The sequence below is a fragment of the Podarcis cretensis genome (assembly GCF_951804945.1).
Source record: "Podarcis cretensis genome assembly, chromosome: 13".
NCBI classification, from domain to species: domain Eukaryota; kingdom Metazoa; phylum Chordata; class Lepidosauria; order Squamata; family Lacertidae; genus Podarcis; species Podarcis cretensis.
Genome location: NC_137182.1, coordinates 30446789 through 30466852, shown reverse-complemented (window position 1 = coordinate 30466852; position 20064 = coordinate 30446789). Strand labels below are relative to the sequence as shown.

General features: G+C 40.0%; 3 protein-coding genes across 3 annotated transcripts in view; all 3 read left to right on the top strand.

Moving 5' to 3' along the window:
* Positions 1-20064, top strand: part of LOC307200549 (olfactory receptor 5AP2-like) — a gene marked incomplete at both ends in the record, with an annotated part of 240442 nt that overhangs the window by 133924 nt on the left and 86454 nt on the right. The window lies entirely within an intron of this gene.
* On the top strand, positions 968-1909 carry LOC307200401 (olfactory receptor 14A16-like; the record flags this gene model as incomplete). Its single annotated transcript, XM_079948942.1, has 1 exon — positions 968-1909. The coding sequence occupies one exon, from the start codon at positions 968-970 to the stop codon at positions 1907-1909; it is 942 nt and encodes a 313-aa protein (XP_079805068.1).
* LOC307200400 (olfactory receptor 14A16-like) lies at positions 9006-9968 on the top strand (the record flags this gene model as incomplete). Its single annotated transcript, XM_079948941.1, has 1 exon — positions 9006-9968. One exon carries the CDS (start codon positions 9006-9008, stop codon positions 9966-9968), a length of 963 nt encoding a protein of 320 aa, XP_079805067.1.

Here is a 20064-nt window from a genome sequence, read left to right as displayed (position 1 = left end):
TCTACCAGTGCACACTCATTTCTCAAAAAATGTTGAAGAAAACAGGACAGTGGCAGCAATTCAGCAATTCTTCTTTGTTTGTGCATGTCAGAACCATAAGGAATAGACTGATCAGGCTCACAGGGTTTAGCTGGATTGTGATGGGATCTGATGGGATGGGATCTGATGTTGTTGCTTCTGGAATTAAAAAGTGGCAGTGGTGCCATCAGCACAGGACTTTGAGACAAAACTTCAGGCTTCCATGCAGAAGAATGAACAGAAGGGCCTTCAAACCAAGTGGTGCTAAATGCATCACTTTTGGGTGATATATTATATACATTTACCATCTAAAGACCTGCACCTCATAAGAACATTGAATAAAATATTAAATTACCTAGCTGCAAGGAAAGCGATACATGAATTACAGTTGTGTTCAACTCTGATTTTCATTCTGAGAATGAATTGTTTCAAAACAGTGCTCCACAGTCAGATGTGACAACCAAATTATATCTCTGTCAACGCAAAGTAGTGCTGTAGTAAGATATGTTGGCAACCTTTTCAAAACTTGTGTAGCATATCTTAAAATTCCACAAATAATTTGTTTGGAAGGGAAAACATAATTTCATTCAGAATTCTGCTAGAGGAGAGCTTTCCATAGGCATGTATCAATTGCCAACTTGTATAAGAAAGCACTGCCTCTGTTGGGAATAGCGCAGAAAGAACAGCCACTTAGGATCTAGTTCACTCTGCAATGCTCAAACCCACCTGGCTAATTTCTGGGCAAGAATTGCAAAATAGGTATCCCCAGGTCTAATGATAGTTTCTTGACCACTTCCTTCTTCTCTAAGGCACTACATTCTCAGCAAGAACCTAATATCCTAATTCAATCTACTTGAGCATTTTGGCATGTCTCCATCAACACGTTTTCCATCTTCTCTTTTTCTAAACTGGATATGTTTTCTTTTCACAGCCACTGAAGAAACAGACAATGCATAACCAATCATCAAGAGTGACTGAATTTGTTCTGCATGCATTCTCTGATGATCAGAAGTTGCAGACATTTCATTTCTCTACTTTCCTAGCCATTTATTTGATGGCCACCATTGAAAACCTTTTTATCGTCACAGTTACCATTTCCAGTCATCACCTTCACAAACCCATGTACTTCTTTCTCTCCAATCTGGCATTACAAGACCTTGGTTCCATATCTGTCACAGTTCCCAAATCCATGGCAAATTCCCTGATGAAGACCAATACCATTTCTTACAATGGATGCATCTGTCAAGTTTTCTTCCTTGTCTTTTTTACTGCATCTCACATTTTCCTCCTTGGCATCATGGCGTATGATCGCTATGTTGCCATCTGTAATCCACTGCAATACGAGACTGTGATGAATGGGACAGCATGCATCCAAATGGCAATCAGTGTATGGGGCATCGGGCTTCTTTATTCCACAATATACACTGGAAGTACATTCACAATAGAGTTCTGTACCAATGATATCAATCAATTCTTCTGTGAAATTCCACAGCTATTCAAAATTGCTTGCTCTGACTCATATATCATTGCATTTTTTGCTGTCTGGGTTGGAACTTTTGTTGCCTTTATTTACCTTACATTAATAGTTTTTTCTTATGTTCAGATTTTCAGGGTAGTTTTAAAAATTCCTTCTGCTGAGGGGAAGAAAAAAGCTTTCTCAACTTGCTTGCCACACCTTGTTGTAATATCCTTATATTTTATAAGTGGTTCTTTTGCCTATCTAAAGCCAACATCGAGGTCCCTATCAACCATGGATCTTGTAGCTTCATTGTTCTATTGTGTGTTGCCACCTCTTATGAACCCATTAATATATTGCTTTAGGAATAAGGAACTAAAAATGGCATTCTGGAAGTTGACTGCCAATCTTTCCACTCCGTTCTTACCCAGTTGACATTGACTAGTGGACAGGTCTTAGTATCTGCAAAGTTCCCTCAATTTTATTGAAATGTTTCTAAAATTGTTGTTGTTGTTGTTGTTGTTGTTGTTATTTTAAAGCTGGACAGCATTTCTCCTCTACATATAAAAAGATTTTGGAACTTGTCACTTGTCTGAAATCTTGCAAGTAAATCTTCAGACTTCTTTCTTAGAAATTTTTTCACTTGATTAAATTTGTGGAGCTGAAAGAACTATATAGGCATTCAGTCCAAATCACTTCAGCCAGTGGAAAGAAGAATAAATGTGACCACCTCCCAAACAAATGTGGCGAGAGGAACATGTGATAAATGGAGAAAATGACAAATCCCATTGGATCGCTAGAAACCAACAGAACAATCAGAGATGTAAAAGGAACAAATATAATGAATTAATCTACAGACCATGGCCCTTAATAACCCTTCTTTAATTGTTGTTGTTTAGTCGTTTAGTCATGTCTGACTCTTCGTGACCCCATGGACCAGAGCACGCCAGGCACTCGCACTGCCTCCCGCAGTTTGGTCAAACTCATGCTGGTAGCTTCAAGAACACTGTCCAACCACCTCGTCCTCTGTCGTCCCCTTCTCCTTGTGCCCTCCATCTTTCCCAACATCAGGGTCTTTTCTGGGGAGTCTTCTCTTCTCATGAGGTGGCCAAAGTATTGGAGCCTCAGCTTCAGGATCTGTCCTTCCAGTGAGCACTCAGGGCTGATTTCCTTCAGAATGGATAGGTTTGGTCTTTTTGCAGTCCATGGAACTCTCAAGAGTCTCCTCCAGCACCATAATTCAAAAGCATCAATTCTTCAGTGATCAGCCTTCTTTATTATGGTCCAGCTCTCACTTCCATACATCACTACTGGGAACACCATAGCTTTAACTATACGGACCTTTGTCGGCAAGATGATGTCTCTGCTTTTTAAGATGCTGTCTAGGTTTGTCCTCCTTCTTTAATAGTTGCTCTTATGTCCAGATCTTAAGGATAGTTCAAAGAATTCCTTCTGCACATAGGTGAACGCAATCAGTGTGTGGACTGCAGAGCTCTATTCCGCAGCATACATGGGAAATAATCTGAAAAAAGTTCTGTGTCAGTAATAGTCTATGGAATTCCACAGTTATTATGTGTTGTCTGAATTGTTGGGTCTGTGGAATGTTCTTGTTCTAATCATTTTTTCCTTCTGTTTAGATTTCACAGGTCATTTTATGAATCCATTCTGTCCAGAGAAAGCAAAATGCCATTGAAAATTGCATTTTATTGTAATATACTTATATTTCATAAGTGGTTTATTTGCCTAGCCCACATTTGGGTCTTTATAAACAATGGCTCTCGTGATTTCTGTGTCCTATTGCATGTTTCCACCAGTAATTAACCTATTGATCATTAAGAATAAGGAACTGAAAGTGGCATTCTGGAATTTGATGGCTAGTCTTTTCCCCAAATTCTTAGCCAGCTATTACTCAGCAAGCCTTCTTATTTGATCCCATTTTGGCAAAGACACACTCACCTAACCTATATCTAACCTCAGATATGACTTGAGGGGTAGAAATCTTGCTCAGCCACAAGGGTTTTTTTTTAAGGGTGCCTGCAAAGCATTATGAAAGGTAATGCTGCCAGATAATCAAAAGCCCATTTCAAGTTGTTGTGCAAGATACCATGTTGAAAAGGGACCCTTTTCAAGACCCTTGCAGGCAAAAAAGGGTCACTGGATGCCATTGAGATTGACAGATGAGAAGATGTTTGACAGATGGGAAGCTCTGTCCACCTGTAAGACTTGGAGCATGATGGGAGAGGGAGATAGCATGTCTGGCCCACCATCCAAATCCCCTTTCCTGGATTGTAGGGGGGTGGACTTGACATTTACTTAATATTTTATTAAAACTATTATAGAATAAATACTTTTTAAATAAAACCAAACATTTCTGGGTTTTGCCCACTTAAGTTTTAAAAATGTGTCTGAAACTGGACATTATTTTTAGTCATTCTTTCTTCTGACAAAGATGCAAACAGTTAGAAAATACACTTCCTAATTAGAAACTATTTCATGTTCTTCTAATGAATCCCTTTGGGGAATGTTTGTATCCACAATAATTTTGCTTAGCTCCTTGAGGGATGTGTGTCCCTCATGAAAATAATTAATAAGGAATAGCACTTTGCTTTGAAAATTAAGGTTTAAGATGTATCTTTCTGTGTTGATGACTTAGCTGTGGCTTTTTGGTTGCTGTTGGTTCTCTGACTGTTGCTATCTGCTGCCACCTGTTTGTTATTATTACATGTTTATTTATTACTAGGGACTTTGCTCTTGCACTCAGATCTTAAAGTGCTCTGCTTTAGCAGTCCATAGGTCTTCAGAACCCAGCTGTTAGCATTCTAGGTGAAATGAAGCAAAGTGAATCCCTTTTAGTTTCTGCACAAAAAGCTTTTGGACCAAAGTGTTGGCAATCTGGCGGCCTTAATGCACCCTGAACAGGCTGCTGTGTTTGTAAAAATCATCCAGGGAAAAGGCTATATACATTTTTAGATTTCCCATTATATTGAATGGAGAACACACAGATTCATTTTAAACAGAGTGGCATGGAACTCAATACACAGATCAATATGGAGAGAGTTCAGGGTAACTCAGAAACAGTTTGAAAACAAAGCAAAACAAATCACACAGTGAAATAGCAAATATTGTGGCCTGTGTACATCCCATATGTAGCTCATAGCATCATTGAATTGTAGAGTTGGAAGGGACCTAGAGGATCATCCATACAGGAATCAAACCTGAAACCTTGGCATTATCAGCACCACACTCTAACCAACTGTGTGAGAAAAGCTGTCTGACCATCTTTCTCCATGTCGTTCAAAAAGGGTGTGTGAAACTGGTTGTGATCTGAAATCCTTATTTCTCCAAGCAAATTATTTTTATCTTTTTTTTAAAAAAATGCACCTGCTAATTAGAAACTATTGCAAATATATATATTTTTCTAATCAGGCTCAGTCCAAAACAGCTTGCTGTCTGAGGCAGATCAGCAAATGGTGCTGTTATTGCACCCAAAGTAAGACGGATACTGCCAATATGTTTGTTAAGGAATACAGTTAATAGGTTAATTCTCCATGAACTAGCAGAGATCATTCATTCCCCACAATGCACCTACAGGCATCTTGTGATACTGATATCTGTATTAATGAACAGATTTGGGAAGTAACTTTGTGCATAAAAGGGCTCAGGTGTGGCTTGTGGTAGGAGACAGCCTTCAACAATTCCTGCAATATGTTGGAACGGTGGGTCTGAAAGAAGACTTTTTGAAGAGATTGTCTGAGGAAGAAGTTGAGAAATTGCCAAACTTCAGAACTCAGAGAACTCAGAGAAGTTGCAGGACTGTGCAAGCAACTGAACCTAAGGACTTGGCTGTGGACTTTTAACACAGCAAGGACTTTGCAGCAAAGAACCCTCTCTGGGCTCAGAGAGCAAAGACTACTTGTAACATCTGTAAATAGTGTGTATATATATAGTGATGTGTGTTGGTGTTGGCCTCGTAAAAGCAGCCCTGCCAAATGGCTGTTTTCTGTGGTGAGATGCAAGAGGTGATCAAGCATAGAACTTGAGTGAATGTGCCCTCACAGAGTTAATAAAAAGTAGTCTCGTTCTTGCCTTTCCAGGCTAAAGCAGATATTCCTTTCTCTAGTACTGTCCAATTCTACACCAAAATTTGATCTGCTGAGTGATTACTCCACATGGGGCCATCTCCACTAACTCACATCAATCTGAGGACAATCACATTCAGCCAGTGATGCATAGGTCTTGCTTGTGGGAATCAGGCCTGCATGGTGCCTGAGCTACCGAGCCCCATCCTTTGAATCTAGAGATCCAGCCAATTTTTTTATTGATTACTCGTTATTAAAAACATTTGGGAAATGATATATAATGAACTTGGGGGGGGGATGTTTAAAATAATGTTTGTTAAAAAACCAGAAGCATTTTTGTTAGGTATTTTAGGACAAGAGTTGCCGAAAGAAAAACGGACACTATTTATGCTACAACAGCAGCTAGAATTTTAATAGCCCAAAATTGGAAGACTGGAGAAGTACCATCAAAAGAACGACTGCAAGAAAATTGATGAACTATGCAGAGTTAGCAAAGTTAACGGGCAAACTGTGTGAAAAGGACAATACAGTAGTGATTTTGAAAACGATTGGGAACCTTTTACAGTATATTTGCAGAAACAAAAAAAAATGGACTCATTGGCAGGATTTAAATAAACATTTACAAATTTATTTACAGAGAACAAGAAGTATAACAATGTGATAACATAGTATTATGTATAAACAGCAGAATGTATCATTTGATGTAACAAAACCGAAATGGAAGCTGAGGGAAGTCAATAGGGAGGGGGGAAATTGGAAAATGAATGTTTAGTAAGGATATTGGATATTTGTTATGAGGAAAGAAAATCAATAAATTTTTTTTTTTTAAAATATATATATATTATTGATTACTCTACACAGGTAATCAATAGCTGTTTTCCACCCTACAAAAGGTTATGAGTCCAGATGGTAATAGAACACAGAATATTGGATATATGAAAATTTTTCAAACTTTGTTGAAGTGATTTTTAAAGCAGAGGTGGGTGGGAATATGCTTCCTTCTTAGTAGACAAAAAGCTGTTGCAGCCTTGAATAATATTAGCTTTTTTGCTGCTGCATAAAACTGTTGACTCATGTCAAAGGAGCTAACTCTAGGGGTTGAAGTCCTTTCACACAAACACCCCAATAAAATATGTGAGCCCCCAAAATTAATGGGCATTGCCATTCAAAATGTGTGTGCATGTTGTACCATGTGATTGATTATGTGGGGTGGGGCTTATGTGCCTTGCCCCCACAATACTTTATTCAAGTTGGAACCCCTGACTCATGTGGAGTGAAGGAAATAAATATGGGTAAAATTAACTGGAGTATCTTTTTTTTACTTCTGCCAATACAGAAAACAGTAAGAGAGAGAAGGATGTGATCCACAGAGAAAATGGCAAATCACATTGCTTGGCCAGAAATGACCTTTTATCATGGAACATGGTATGTTTCTATATGTAAACAGTAAAATACACACATATACCACAAATATCTGTGAGTGTTTCCTTCTGAGTTTGATTAGACTCCTGGGAGTGGTGGAAATAAATATTCATTGCAGCTTCTCCTTTACATTTCTGCCAGTACAGAGAACAGTATCACCTCTCAAACAGCTGTGGAGAGAGAAGGATGTGATACGTTGAAAGGGCAAATCACATTGGCTGCCCAGGAAAAAATGCCACAGATCTTAATCAGGTATGAAAATGAAGCAGATAAAATTATGCAATCTCTGCCCATGAACAGCATGGTAAGTCTTTTCAGTTATTAGTGACCTACATAATAGAAATAAAGTTTTATCACAATTTATTTATTGAATATCTAGTCCAGAGTCCGCAAAGATTAGGTGTGCGGAAGAGTCACCATGTCACCAAGAATGATACAATTTCATTCAATAAAGGGAATATTCTTGCCTGCACATAGAAGAGAACAGGCCAGAGTAAGTCCCTCTTTGGTTATAGATGTTGGAAACATGGCAAGGACAAAGACGGTTAAAGATGACAGATAGCGTTACTTGGATTATGTTGGTAATTGATGTCTGCTTTGTATTCTTTCTATTCAGGTTTGGGAAGGCATGATTCTAGGCTTCCTGTTAGCAGAATGAGCAGAAGCACACATGCACACACTGGAAGAAGAAAATGGGGCACCTCTCCCATGAAGTCTCACTTTGCTTGTGCATCTCAGAAACCTGATTTGGACAAAGATTGATGATCATTGGGGTTACTTGGATCATTTTGAGAACTGATGCCTGCTTTTCATTATTGCCTCTGGGAGTGAAAGGACGAGTGCTGGATTCATATCAGGTTTGGGGGTAAGAATTTCAGACCTCCACTTAGATTAAGCAAAAGCAAGACATTCATACACCCCCCAAAAACCGGGACAGTACTGCTCTTGTAGATAAATAAAGTCAATGGTCCCCTAGTTTCTCTTCAAGCCTCTCAGATATTTCTCCTGGAAGATAGATTGCAGGTTCATTTTCTGAAGTTCAATTTAGCGAAATTTTGGTGGCAGCATTGAATTTCAAGGTACTATAAATAGTATGTTAAGCCCTTTACAGCTTAGAACATGGATAGGAAAACTAAGGCCCAGGGCCTGGATCCGGACCAGTTGCCTTCTAAATCTGGTCTGCAGATGGTCCGGGAATCAGTGTGTTTTTACATGAGTAGAACGTGTCCTTTAATTTAAAATGCATCTCTGAGTTATTTGTGGGGCCTGCCTGGTGTTTTTACATGAATAGCATGTGTGCTTTTATTTAAAATGCATCTCTGGGTTATTTGTGGGGCATAGGAATCCGTTCTCTTTTTTTTTTTCCAAAATATAGTCTGGCCCCCCCACAAGGTCTGAGGGACAGTGGACTGGCCCCTTGCTGAAAAAGTTTGCTGACCCCTGGTTTAGAGCTTGTTTATTTGTTTACCAATACATGCCCACTCAACTATTTCAGTCTGCAGAATTGGCCGTGTTACAGGTGACACATAATAGTCAATCTACACTTACAGAAACTGACTTTTACTGTGGTAGCCCCTACAGTTCTTTATTACATTACGTTTCTATGTCCAAGGATCACTGGGCAGTTAGGAATTCCCTGCCTAATGACATAATTCTGGACAAGAGCCCTCAGTGGACTATTTTAAATGGCTTTTAAAAATCATTTTATTTCAATGAAATATGCCCAGACTTGCTGCTTTAATGTTATATTTTGTTGATAAAAAATGTTATTTTTTGATGATTTTATCAGTGTTCCTTGAAAAAAGCATTTCACTATATTTCATATTGACTGCTTTACTATTTTGCAATTTAATGCCATTTAATTTTCTTTAAAACTAAAAAAACCCCTGAAGAATTGTTTATTAATCAATTGTTTATTGCTTACTTAAGTCAATCCACATGATCATATTGGGGAACATGCATCAAAGCATTCTTCACCTCCTTTCTAAAATGGATTTGTCTTCTCCTTGCAGGTACCACACAGTCACACAATGTTAAACCAGTCTTCAGGATTGGTGGAATTCATTCTGCATGGATTCTCTAATAATCAGGGATCAGAGACATTTCAGTTCATTATATTTTTGATCATATATCTGATCTCTGTCACTGAAAACCTCATCATCATCACAGTCATCTCTTACAGTGCTCAGCTTCACAAACCCATGTACTTCTTTCTAGCCAATCTGGCATTCCAAGACTTTGGCTCCATATCTGTCACAGTCCCCAAATCCATGGCAAATTCCCTGATGAACAGCAAGACCATTTCTTACAATGGATGCATCTGTCAGGTTTTCTTCTTTGTCCTTTTCTCTGCATCTCATTTTTACCTCCTTGGAATTATGGCATATGACCGCTACATTGCCATCTGCTGCCCGCTGCACTATGAGACTGTCATGAATAGAAAGGCATGTATCCAAATGGCAATCGGTGCATGGATTGCTGGTCTTCTGTATTCTGCATCATACGCTGCTAGTACATTCACAATAGAGTTTTGTTCCAATAACATCAATCAGTTCTTCTGTGAAATTCCACAGTTAATCAAAATTGCTTGCTCTGAATCATATCTCATTGCATTTTGGAATACGTGTGTTGCTGCTTCTCTGGCCTTCATTTATATTGTTCTAATAGTGTATTCTTATGTTCAGATCTTCAGGGCAGTTCTAAGAATTCCTTCTGCCCAGGGAAAGGAAAAAGCCTTCTCAACTTGCTTGCCACACCTTGTTGTAATATCATTATATTTTCTCATTGGTGCATTAGTACATGTAAAGCCAACTTCTAAGTCTCTATCATCAATAGATCTTGTACTTTCAGTGTTTTATTGCATGTTGCCACCAGTCATGAATCCCCTAATCTATAGCATTAGGAATAGGGAACTGAAATTAGCATTATGCAAGTTTATTTCAAACGTTTTTGCTCATTTTTTTGCACAATCATCAATGCTCTTAAGGAAATAATAATGCAATTTTTCTCTTTTTAATTACCACTATGTTTGTTTTCCTGTTTTTAATTACCACTGTGAAATCTTATGTCCTTACAAGAAAATACTGTATAAACCTTTAGCAACTTACATGCTAGTTTATCTCTATTTTATTATCTTCCAGTGAATCTCTTAACTTTCTTGTATTCTGAAACATATGTTTAAAGTTTCTAAACTTCCAATTTTTCACTTTACACCAGTTTTCCCATATACCTTTTTAAAGCATCCACCATCTGAAATCATTTTCTCCAAATAAATACAAATGCTTAGAAAACACAGAAAGCAATTAGGAACGATGTCATGTTCTTCCAGTTAATCTCTTTTTCCTAGCCAGGTAAAGAAAATGTGGTTGTTTTGAATCTTCAAAATAAAATGTAGGTTTCCAGCCACGCCCACGATCAATGGTGGTTGTTCTTCATAGCCCTGCAGGGGCTGCAGGAAAGTTCAGGCAGGGGAAAGAGAGGATTTATGAGACATCAATTCTTGCAATGCTCCCCAGTGGTGTCTGGGGAGTTCACTGCTACCCATTGTGCCGCTCAAGCCCATGTCTGCCAACTTGAAAGGCAGAACAAGTGCGACCTGGGAGTGTGTCCCTGCCATGGACGAGCCTCCATTTCTGGCATGGTTTGTGCTGGGTTCCTCCTTAATCTGGAATTTTGACGTTAATCAAGAGGCTCCTGGAACAGCATAAGATAATGGGCTGCAATCAATCAGCTGCCGAAACGACTGGGTCTGGTTCTTTGAAGGCATTTGAATGTTTGCTCCCCCCCCCCCCCGAAGCTTGAGAATCCTCACACAGCTGCAAAAGGAAGCAGGAGGAAAAGTTGCTCAGTGCTTTCATATGGTTTTCAAATGGTCTCTTTTTCTTCCTTGTTTTCCCCTGCAAAATGAAAGAGACGTGTGTAGCCATGGTTATGTGATTCTGTCTGTCACCATGGAAAGAGGTGGAAGGCTTTTGATTTATGCTCAACAAGGAATGTAACAAGATTTTATTATGCCCCCCCCCCTTGACCAAGGTTGTATGGACTTTATTTAAAATTATCTTTGGACTGGACCAGGAGTGTGAGGGAGCATTGCAGAGCAAGTCAAATGAAGGGCTGCTGAAAGAGCTGTCGAGAGGTTGAATTTGAGAAAGGAGTCTGTTTTTGGCTGTGTACTGAGGAAGAACTCCAAAGCCAAATTTTAATGGTGGAGCCTGGACTTGTACTCTGTGAGTTATTTATACCCGCAGCCTGTACGCTAGCTGGTGAACAGTGAAAGGAATGGAGTGTGACCTTGTAAAATCTAGATAAACACTGCAAGAACTGAATGAAGGAAGAGAGTAATTAACTCTCCCAGGACACCAGGTCTGAAACATCAATGTATATGATGTGAAATGGATTTAATATTTACATATTTTATATTTATAAGACGTAACAGAGGTACTGTTTGTAAGAAGAAGAATATGGTCAGCTGTAAGAATGGACTAACAACAAGTGAAGGAACAAGTGGACAACAAAGAAGAGATGATGCGGCAACAGGAGGAAATGATTGACATATGTTAGCAACACAAGCAGGAAACCTGATTTTTAAAAAAGAAATTGTATTAAATTAAAGTAATTAGGTTTGATTTGCAATCATTTGGAAAACTAATAAAAATAATTAAAAAAAAACTTCAAAATATAGTGTATACTTCCTGTAATAGAGTTTTAAGATGTCTTGGCCTGTACAGTGGTACCTCTGAATGCGAACAGGATCCGTTCCGGAGCCCCGTTCACATCCTGAAGCGAACCCACGTCCACGTATTTGCATGTGCATCGGTTGTGATTCGCCGCTTCTACACATGCACTTGACGTCAATTTGACCATCTGCACATGCGCGAGAGGCGCAACCCGGAAATAATGCGCTCCGTTACTTCCGGCTCGCCGCAGCGTGCAACCCAAAAATACTCATCCCGAAGCTACTTTAACCCGAGGTATGACTGTATTGACCACTTAGCTGTGGTTTACTTAGGTGTTCTACTGAGTCACAACAGGAAAATGCTTGGTGAAATCTGTTGCCATCTGTAAGATGTGTTTACAGATGGCAGCTATGTGCTGCCACCTGGCAGTTTTGAGTGTTGGGTCATCCTGCCACTACCATTACTGCATAGGGAGATAAACCTGTCTCTTTTTGCTCTTTTACTTTTTTTGTTTGTTTGCCTCATCTTGTTGTTTGTTGCTTTCTGATGATAATTCACAAATTGAGAACAACATCAACAACCTCATATATTTTCCCACAGGAGGTATTATGCAGAATATGTTGTTCTGTAACATTTAGCAGGGAATGGAGCAAGGGCTTATGTGTATGCAGCATGTTGACATTATAATGCAGAGAAAGTCCAACCAGTCGGATCTCTATGCAAGCCCATGCTGCCTATCAGATGCCAGATCCTAGCTTGTGCCCAGGATTGTCAAATAGGGGCACAGGCTCAGATATGGGTTGGGCTGGTGGGCAGAACTGACAGAGCAGGAAGGCTTCCCTCAGGTCTGCACTCGGGCCATTTAAACAGCCCGCACCTGGAGCCTTTACCAGTTTTTCCTTGTTGAGTTACCCAACCACTCTCCTTTGGTTCAAGCTGCTGTTTAATGACCTTGTTGTGGCTACGATGGCTGCCATATTTGGGGGCTGAGTGGGAATTTGTCCACCAGGCAAATTGTCTCCAGCCTGCTGGTTTTGCCTACCTCATAGCAATTATCGCAACTGGGGTTGGGTATTGGGACAATCCTTGTCTTGGATGAAGAGGAAGTAGTAGTCTCTGCCTGGTCCTCCAAAAGCTGGGGTATCTCATTAAAGGGATCTGGGGGGAGTAGCCATGTCTTCACACCCAGCCAGGGACCAGGGCCATTGCCATTCCCCCAGACGGCGGTCCCTGCATGGGTCACCCTATTCCATTTATATCTTAGTAACACCTGTTCGGATTGACCTATGTGTCACTTCTGGCAGGCGGGCTGGACATATTTACCATTGCCCCATGCCCAAGCCAATCCTCTTTCATCTGTATTCAACAAAGTTGTGGCCTGTTTCAATCCAAACCAGTCTCAATTGCCTTTTGATTCATGGAAGGTTGTGGGGCTGGGGAGCCTGTCACGGTTCAGAAAATTGCAGTCATGCATTCCAAATTTCAAGCAGATGAAGGAATATAGGTTCTAGGCACCTATAAATCTGCTGGAGATGAAAGAACTAAAAAGGAATTGATTTTGGTGTAAACTCATGCTCTCTGATTACAGATGTCACCTGCCAGTGACAACATAACTCACCCCTCTGCACTTTTCCCACTCCAGTTTATGTTATCCTTTCCCTTTCACTCCACTCTGCTGTTATTATTTATCTTTGTTGTCTGCAGCTCTTGGGACACACAATTGAAAGTTGAGTTCTTTCTTGGCAAAACACTCAATTGCATTAGCTCCTAAGGTGTAAGAATCACATGTGCCACCCCTGCTAAATAGCTAGATGGGCATCTCCTTCTTCACACCTGTGCTCCGTCCCAGAAGTTGGAACAACAGCATGCCACGCCCACGTCTACTCCAGCACATTTAAACCCCCTCTTTTAGCATGGTGCATGCAAAAGACTGGCATTTTCACTTGTATGAAAGGCGTTTGTGATCCAAAATATGACTGTATCTGAGAAATAAATTTAAACATTAAAAAATTGTCCAGTAGCAGTAGTAGTATGTTTGTTTGAGTATAAGCTTTCATATGCATGCACGGTTCTGAAGCTTATACCCAGAACAAACTTAGTTGGTTTCTAAGGTGCTACTGGACAATTTATTTATTTATTTATTTCGACTGCGTCAGACTAACCCGGCTACCTACCTGAATCTTGTATCTGAGAAGTCCACTCACCTTTTTCTGTAATGCAGTGTTGCGGCCAGGCATCGGGGGCCCTGCAGTGATCTGGCGGGGACTGGAGATTGACACCCTTCTTGTTGCCATCTGGGCCACATCGCTAGTGCTAGACGGGACCCCACCCAGGGGTGGCCCCGCTGTCCAATCAGGACCTGTGGGAGGCATGGCCGTGGGTAATTAAGACCACAGAGCATCTGGGGAGCCCTGTTCTCTTACCCTTCACCAGATCTCCCAATCCACCTGCCCACTTTTTAATGCTTTGCTATGACTCAAAGCAAAAACTGGACTTGGTGGGTGGTTTGTAGTTCATGTTTCCCAAAATGTTTGCAACTCTGTGAATCCAAAAAGTCCACTTTCCATGGGGCCATCTCCACTAACTCAAATTAGTCTGAGGACAATCACATTCTGTCAATGAAGGAAGTGTTCTGCTTGCGGAAATCTGCTGAATAGAGATTTATTAGGCCAATGTGGGCCCACATCTGCAAAGTCATACATACAATCAAGCTGAAAGCATAGTTCTGACTTGCCATGGACCTGACACAATTCAGCAGAATCAACATAAATATATGTGTGAAAATAAGTAGAAAACAAGTAAATTAACTAGAGTGTTTCAACTCTGTTATAGAGCATAAAAAAGATAAGATCCATTGTTGAACCTATATAACAGTTTATGAATTGTTATAAATTAGCATGTGTGTTCTCCAATATCTGCATCAGACATGAAAATAATGATTTGAAAATCATTAGGTTTTATCTTTATTATAAATGATTTAAAATATTTTCGATTGTTTTACTATTTTTGCACAGAAAGAGAAACGTAATCAATGCTGTAGACGTTGCAAATTGGGGAAGAATTGGGTGAATAGATTTGCTGTCATCTTCCACAATGCTGATTTCAGTTGCCTATTCCGTATACTATAGATTATTGGGTTCATAACTGGAGGAAACATGCAATAGAACATAGAAAGCACAAGATCCATGACTGATGGGGACCCAGAAGTTGGCTTTAGATAGGCAAATGAACCACTGGCAAGAAATAAGGATATTACAATAAGATGTGGCAAACAAGTTGAGAAGGCTTTTTCCTTTCCCTGGGCAGAAGGAATTCTTAGAACTGCCCTGAAGATCTGAACATAAGAATAAACTATCAGAGCAACATAAGTAATGGCTAGAGATATACCAACACAAATAACCCGAAATGCGATGAGATATGAATCAGAACAAGCAATTTTAAATAACTGTGGGATTTCACAGAAGAACTGGTTGATTTCATTGGAACAGAACTCAAGTGTGAATGTGCTTCCAGTGTATATTGTAGAATACAGAAGCCCACCAACCCATGCACAGATTGCCAGTTGGACGCATGTCTTTCTATTCATGATAGTCTCATAGTGCAGTGGACAGCAGATGGCAATGTAGCGGTCACATGCCATAATACCAAGGATGAACAAGTGAGATCCAATAAAAAGAATGAGAAAGAAAACCTGGCAGATGCATCCACTGTATGAAATAGTCTTGGTGTTCATCAGGGAATTTGACAAGGATTTGGGGACTGTGACAGATATTGAGCCAATGTCTTGGAATGCAAGATTGGCCAAAAAGAAGTACATGGGTTTGTGAAGCTGAGGACTGCAAGAGATGACTGTGATGATGAGAAGGTTTTCAATGAGAGCCAACAAATAAATAAGCAGAAAAGCAATGAAACGGAATGTCTCCATCTCCTGAGTATCAGAGAATCCATGCAAAATGAATTCCATCAGTCCTGATGATTGGTTGAACATTGTGTAGGTATTTGGTACCTGCAAAGAGAAAACAAACCCATTTTAGAAAGGAGAAGAGTATCAGAGGCTTTCATGCAGGTTCCCCATGTGATCAAATAGATTGACCTAGGTAAGCCAGAAACCATTGCTCTTTCAATAAACATTTGTTTGTTGTTCATCTTAAAATTAAAAAGTATACACCTTTAAAAATGTGAAATCTCTAAGTGGTTAGTATTACATATTATAAAAATATTTCATATTGTTCAATGTTTCGTATAGATTATATAAAGAGTTTATATTGATATTGCATTGTTGTACTTGGTAATCGTGTTGCCTTGGATATTATTGATGACTGTTGGAAAGAAACAGAGGAACTGAGGTGAGAGGGAATAGAAGGCAGCTGCTGCTTCCCTGAGCAGAAACCCTCCACAAGCCATTTTGTTGCAGGGCTTTACCTGCTGAATACAGTGCCAAAAACATTCAAACATTATTCTCAAGACATTTAACTGAATCAGATTGTTTGTCTCAGGCTTCAGTGAGCGTTTCCTGCAACAACCATTCAGTAGAGATGGTCTAAGTTAACCAGTCTAACACTACAAAAGTGGCAACTAATCATTCTGTTTCTGCCACTGGAGCATTGTTCTACTTTGGTGCAGCTTCGAGTGGGGATGACATCTGAAATCATTCCTCCCAGTATAATGCAGTTAGAAAATTTGCAACTCCACTAAGTGTCTTAAGGGGTGGAGCTCTTGATATGGTAAATTGACCTCTAAGAGTGGTGCATCAGTCCTGGTGGGGTGCTGGTTTTGGGGGGAGGGAGGGTGCTTATGCTGAGTGGAAGCATGAAATTCTGACCTGAAAACCTGCTTGTTTAGTAGTACTGGCCTTTTCCACTGCCAGAAGTGTGTGTGTCTGTGTGTGTGTGTGTAAAGCAGGCATTAATTCTCATCATAATCCAAAAGACCACGATAATCCCCATCATTCAATGATGCCTTTTTCCATGTCACGGCTTTCCAGCATGCACCAGCAAAGAGAATCTGTAGCTGACACATTCTCTTCAGTGCCTCATGCAAATCACTGGGCAACAATTTTTTACTTTTTGAATGTTGTCTAGATTTCTACAACTGATTTAGGGTATTTTTGCACTGCTGAATCAGGAAGTGGCATCCATTTCTCTCCATCAGGTCAGGTTTATTGTAAACTGAATGGTGGGCATTGATAAAGGTAAGTACACGTAAATTGCATGTTGCTTCACAATTTTTCAAACTTCAGGGCTTGAACTTCCATTTTTTGGAACTCCTGGAATGCTCAGCGGCAGGGAGGTCTCTCTTCAGAGTCCAACAGTAGTCAGCCATCATGACTGCATCCCAGCGACCCTGATACCTGGTTTCCATCTCTTTCATGTCCTGATGGAATTTCTCCCCCTGCTCGTCACTCATTGAACCCAGGTTCTCAGGAAAACAGTCCATATGTGAAAATAGGTAGTGCATCTTGATGCTCATGTTGCAGGCCAGGTTTCTGAAAGCAGTCAGCATGTTGTTGACATGTTCTGCTTAGTTTCTGGCCTTATTGTTGCCAAGAAAGTTATTCACTACCAGAACAAATGCCTTCCACACTTCCAGTTCCACTTCGTTCATTGAGTTTCTGAACTCTGGATCTCTGATGAGCTGACGGATCTGAAGACCGTCAAAGATGCCACTTTCAACTTCTCCATGGTCAATCCTGGAAAAGCCTGGCACAAGTAAGTGAAGAGGTCACCATCCTTGTCCAGAGCCTTGGTGAACTGCTTGATTAAGCCGAGCTTGATGTGCAGCGGTGGGAAGAGTATTCTGTCTCTGTCCACCAGAGGGTCGTTGATGACGTTCCTTTTTTTGCAAGGCACCAATTCCTCCCGCACAAGCCAGTCCTTCTTTGTGTAATGCTGAGCACGGTCCCTACTACCCCACATGCACAGAAAACATGGGTACTTGGTGAAGCCAGACTGTTGTCCCAACAAAAAGTTCACCATCTTCAGGTCAACACAAATAAACCTCTTATGCTGATCATAACCAATTTTCTCCAGCAAATACTTCACCTCTTCATAGTTCTCCTTCAGTGTACTCGAGTGAGCCAGGGGTATAGAGGCAAACTGGTTGCCGTTGTGTAGCAGAACACATTTCAGTGATCGCTTGCTGCTGTCAATGAACAGTCTCCAATCTTTGGGTTCGTACTGTGGCACTCCAAGCTTGAGCAGAAGCTGCGCAGTATCTGCACATTACACCAAGTCCTTCTCTTCCAAGAAAAAAATGAGGTTTTATGACTTCAAACTGATCCCTTGTAGACATAATCACCCAGAACTATCGGACCTGAATACTTCTTGTCATTAAAATAATCATTTCCAATCAAAACAGTTATTTGACATGGCATTTTACCCCCACCAACTTCTTCTAAAATGCTCCACGCAAGCGTACATTTAAATAAAACCGTAAAAAAAAAAATGACATGTGGCCATATCTCAAAAACTTGACCTGATTGAGCAAAACCAATGTGATTTTTGGATTCAGCGCATCAGATTCGTCCTAAAAAAACTGAAAAAAATGCAGACAACAAATTTGTTGTTGACCAGTGATTGAAAATGTTAAAACAGATATTGGTAACATGTTAACTTCTCAGCACACCTGAACCTTAAAGTTTTGTCCAGAATTGCCCTCAGTATAATTAACTTGTGATAAATTGGTTTTTTATCACGTTGATACTCAATAAGCCACTTGAGAAGTGATCCATAAAAACTGACTCACCAAACTATTCATGGATGTGGTGGTATTTGTTGTTGTTGCTGCTGCTGCTGCTTTTTGTCTGCTCATTTTCTGCTTTTCTCTGATCACCCAGTATGATCTGTCACATCTTTAGCTCTCCATCACTGTTTAAGAGGTGATCTCGGTTACAGTTTTCCTCACTGACTAACAGAATAAGGAGATGCAGTAATTACTTTTATTTATATTTTGTTTCTCCATTCCCAGGAGTCTAATAAACTCAGAAGAAAATTCTCAGGCATATGTGTGGAATGCATGTGTATTTTACTGTTTACATGTAAAAGTGTTCTATTAGAATACCAAATGATAAAAGTTTCAATCAAGAATCACTACGTCACATGGGATTTCACCTGATATACGTAGATTGAGTAGCAATATATGGAGGTACATACATCACTTGGTTTCTTTTTCATTCATTTATAAATATTTCCATTATAACACTAAGATGCTTTAAAAATATTTCCTATAATATAATACTTAATATATTTAATATAATATCTATCTATCATGTTCCAAGTTCTTTATTTTTTATTTTTCTTAAAAATTGTAATAACATAACAGCTATTGCTGATTCTTTTAATTTCAACTATTGTATAAAGCAGAGGACTGCTGGAAATTGTCTATGAATGTTTTTTGAAATATGTTTGCTTTAAGAATCTCTCAGTAGAATAGGCCATTGGATAATTTGTATACAGAATCAGCAAATAAGATACACGACATATAGACAGATTCCGTTTTTGCTAAATTAAATTTTAGTGACTAATTTCTTCTATACAGTTTTTGGCTATTAATTACGTTGATTGGAAGATCTCCTGCTTTCGACGGCAGCTTGTGACTATGGCTGATGGGTGCGCTGGTGCTGAATTGAGCAAACTCAAATTGCTTTTCCCTCCCTCCCCCCCCCCACTTGCTACTGAGACAGAGGTGAGTTCAAAGGGAGGATCACAGTGAGTTTCCTCTCACTCTGCCAGTCCCCTCGAAGCCCCACTCTTCCGTGGAGTGTTTTTTTTGGGGGGGGGTACTGAGTCCTAGCACTCTCCCCACTGCTCAAACCAGCCTGAAATGGTCGTCCTTTAAGCGAGCGATCTGAAACGCACTGCCATTCCTCCCACAGCAAACCGGAAGTTACTGCTTCAAGAATCTTTGAATAGAATAGGCCATTGGATAATTTGTATACAGAACCAGCAAATAAGATACACAACATATAGACAGATCTTGTGGCGTCTATGTTTGTTGCATGCTGCCACCAGTTATGAACCCAGCAATGGGGAGGATATTTGGTGTGGATCACCAACTACACTTTGCTTGAACTACAGCAGCTATCTCTGTGTGACAGTACCATCCACACTGTTCAAAATAAAACAGTATGTGCAGAATTCCAGTGGGATAGAGTTCTTTACCGGGGAAAAAAGCCAAATCAAGAAATTTGGGCACCTGAAGCAAAAACACACACCAGAAAACCTTTTACAAATTCCTCTTCTGCACTCTGGCAATAATTTAAAATGAAATAAATAGCATTTTGATGTCACTAAAGTGTACCTCAGGTTAAGTACTTAATTCGTTCCGGAGGTCTGTTCTTAACGTGAAACTGTTCTTAACCTGAAGCACCACTTTAGCTAATGGGGCCTCCCGCTGCCGCCGCACCGCCGGAGCA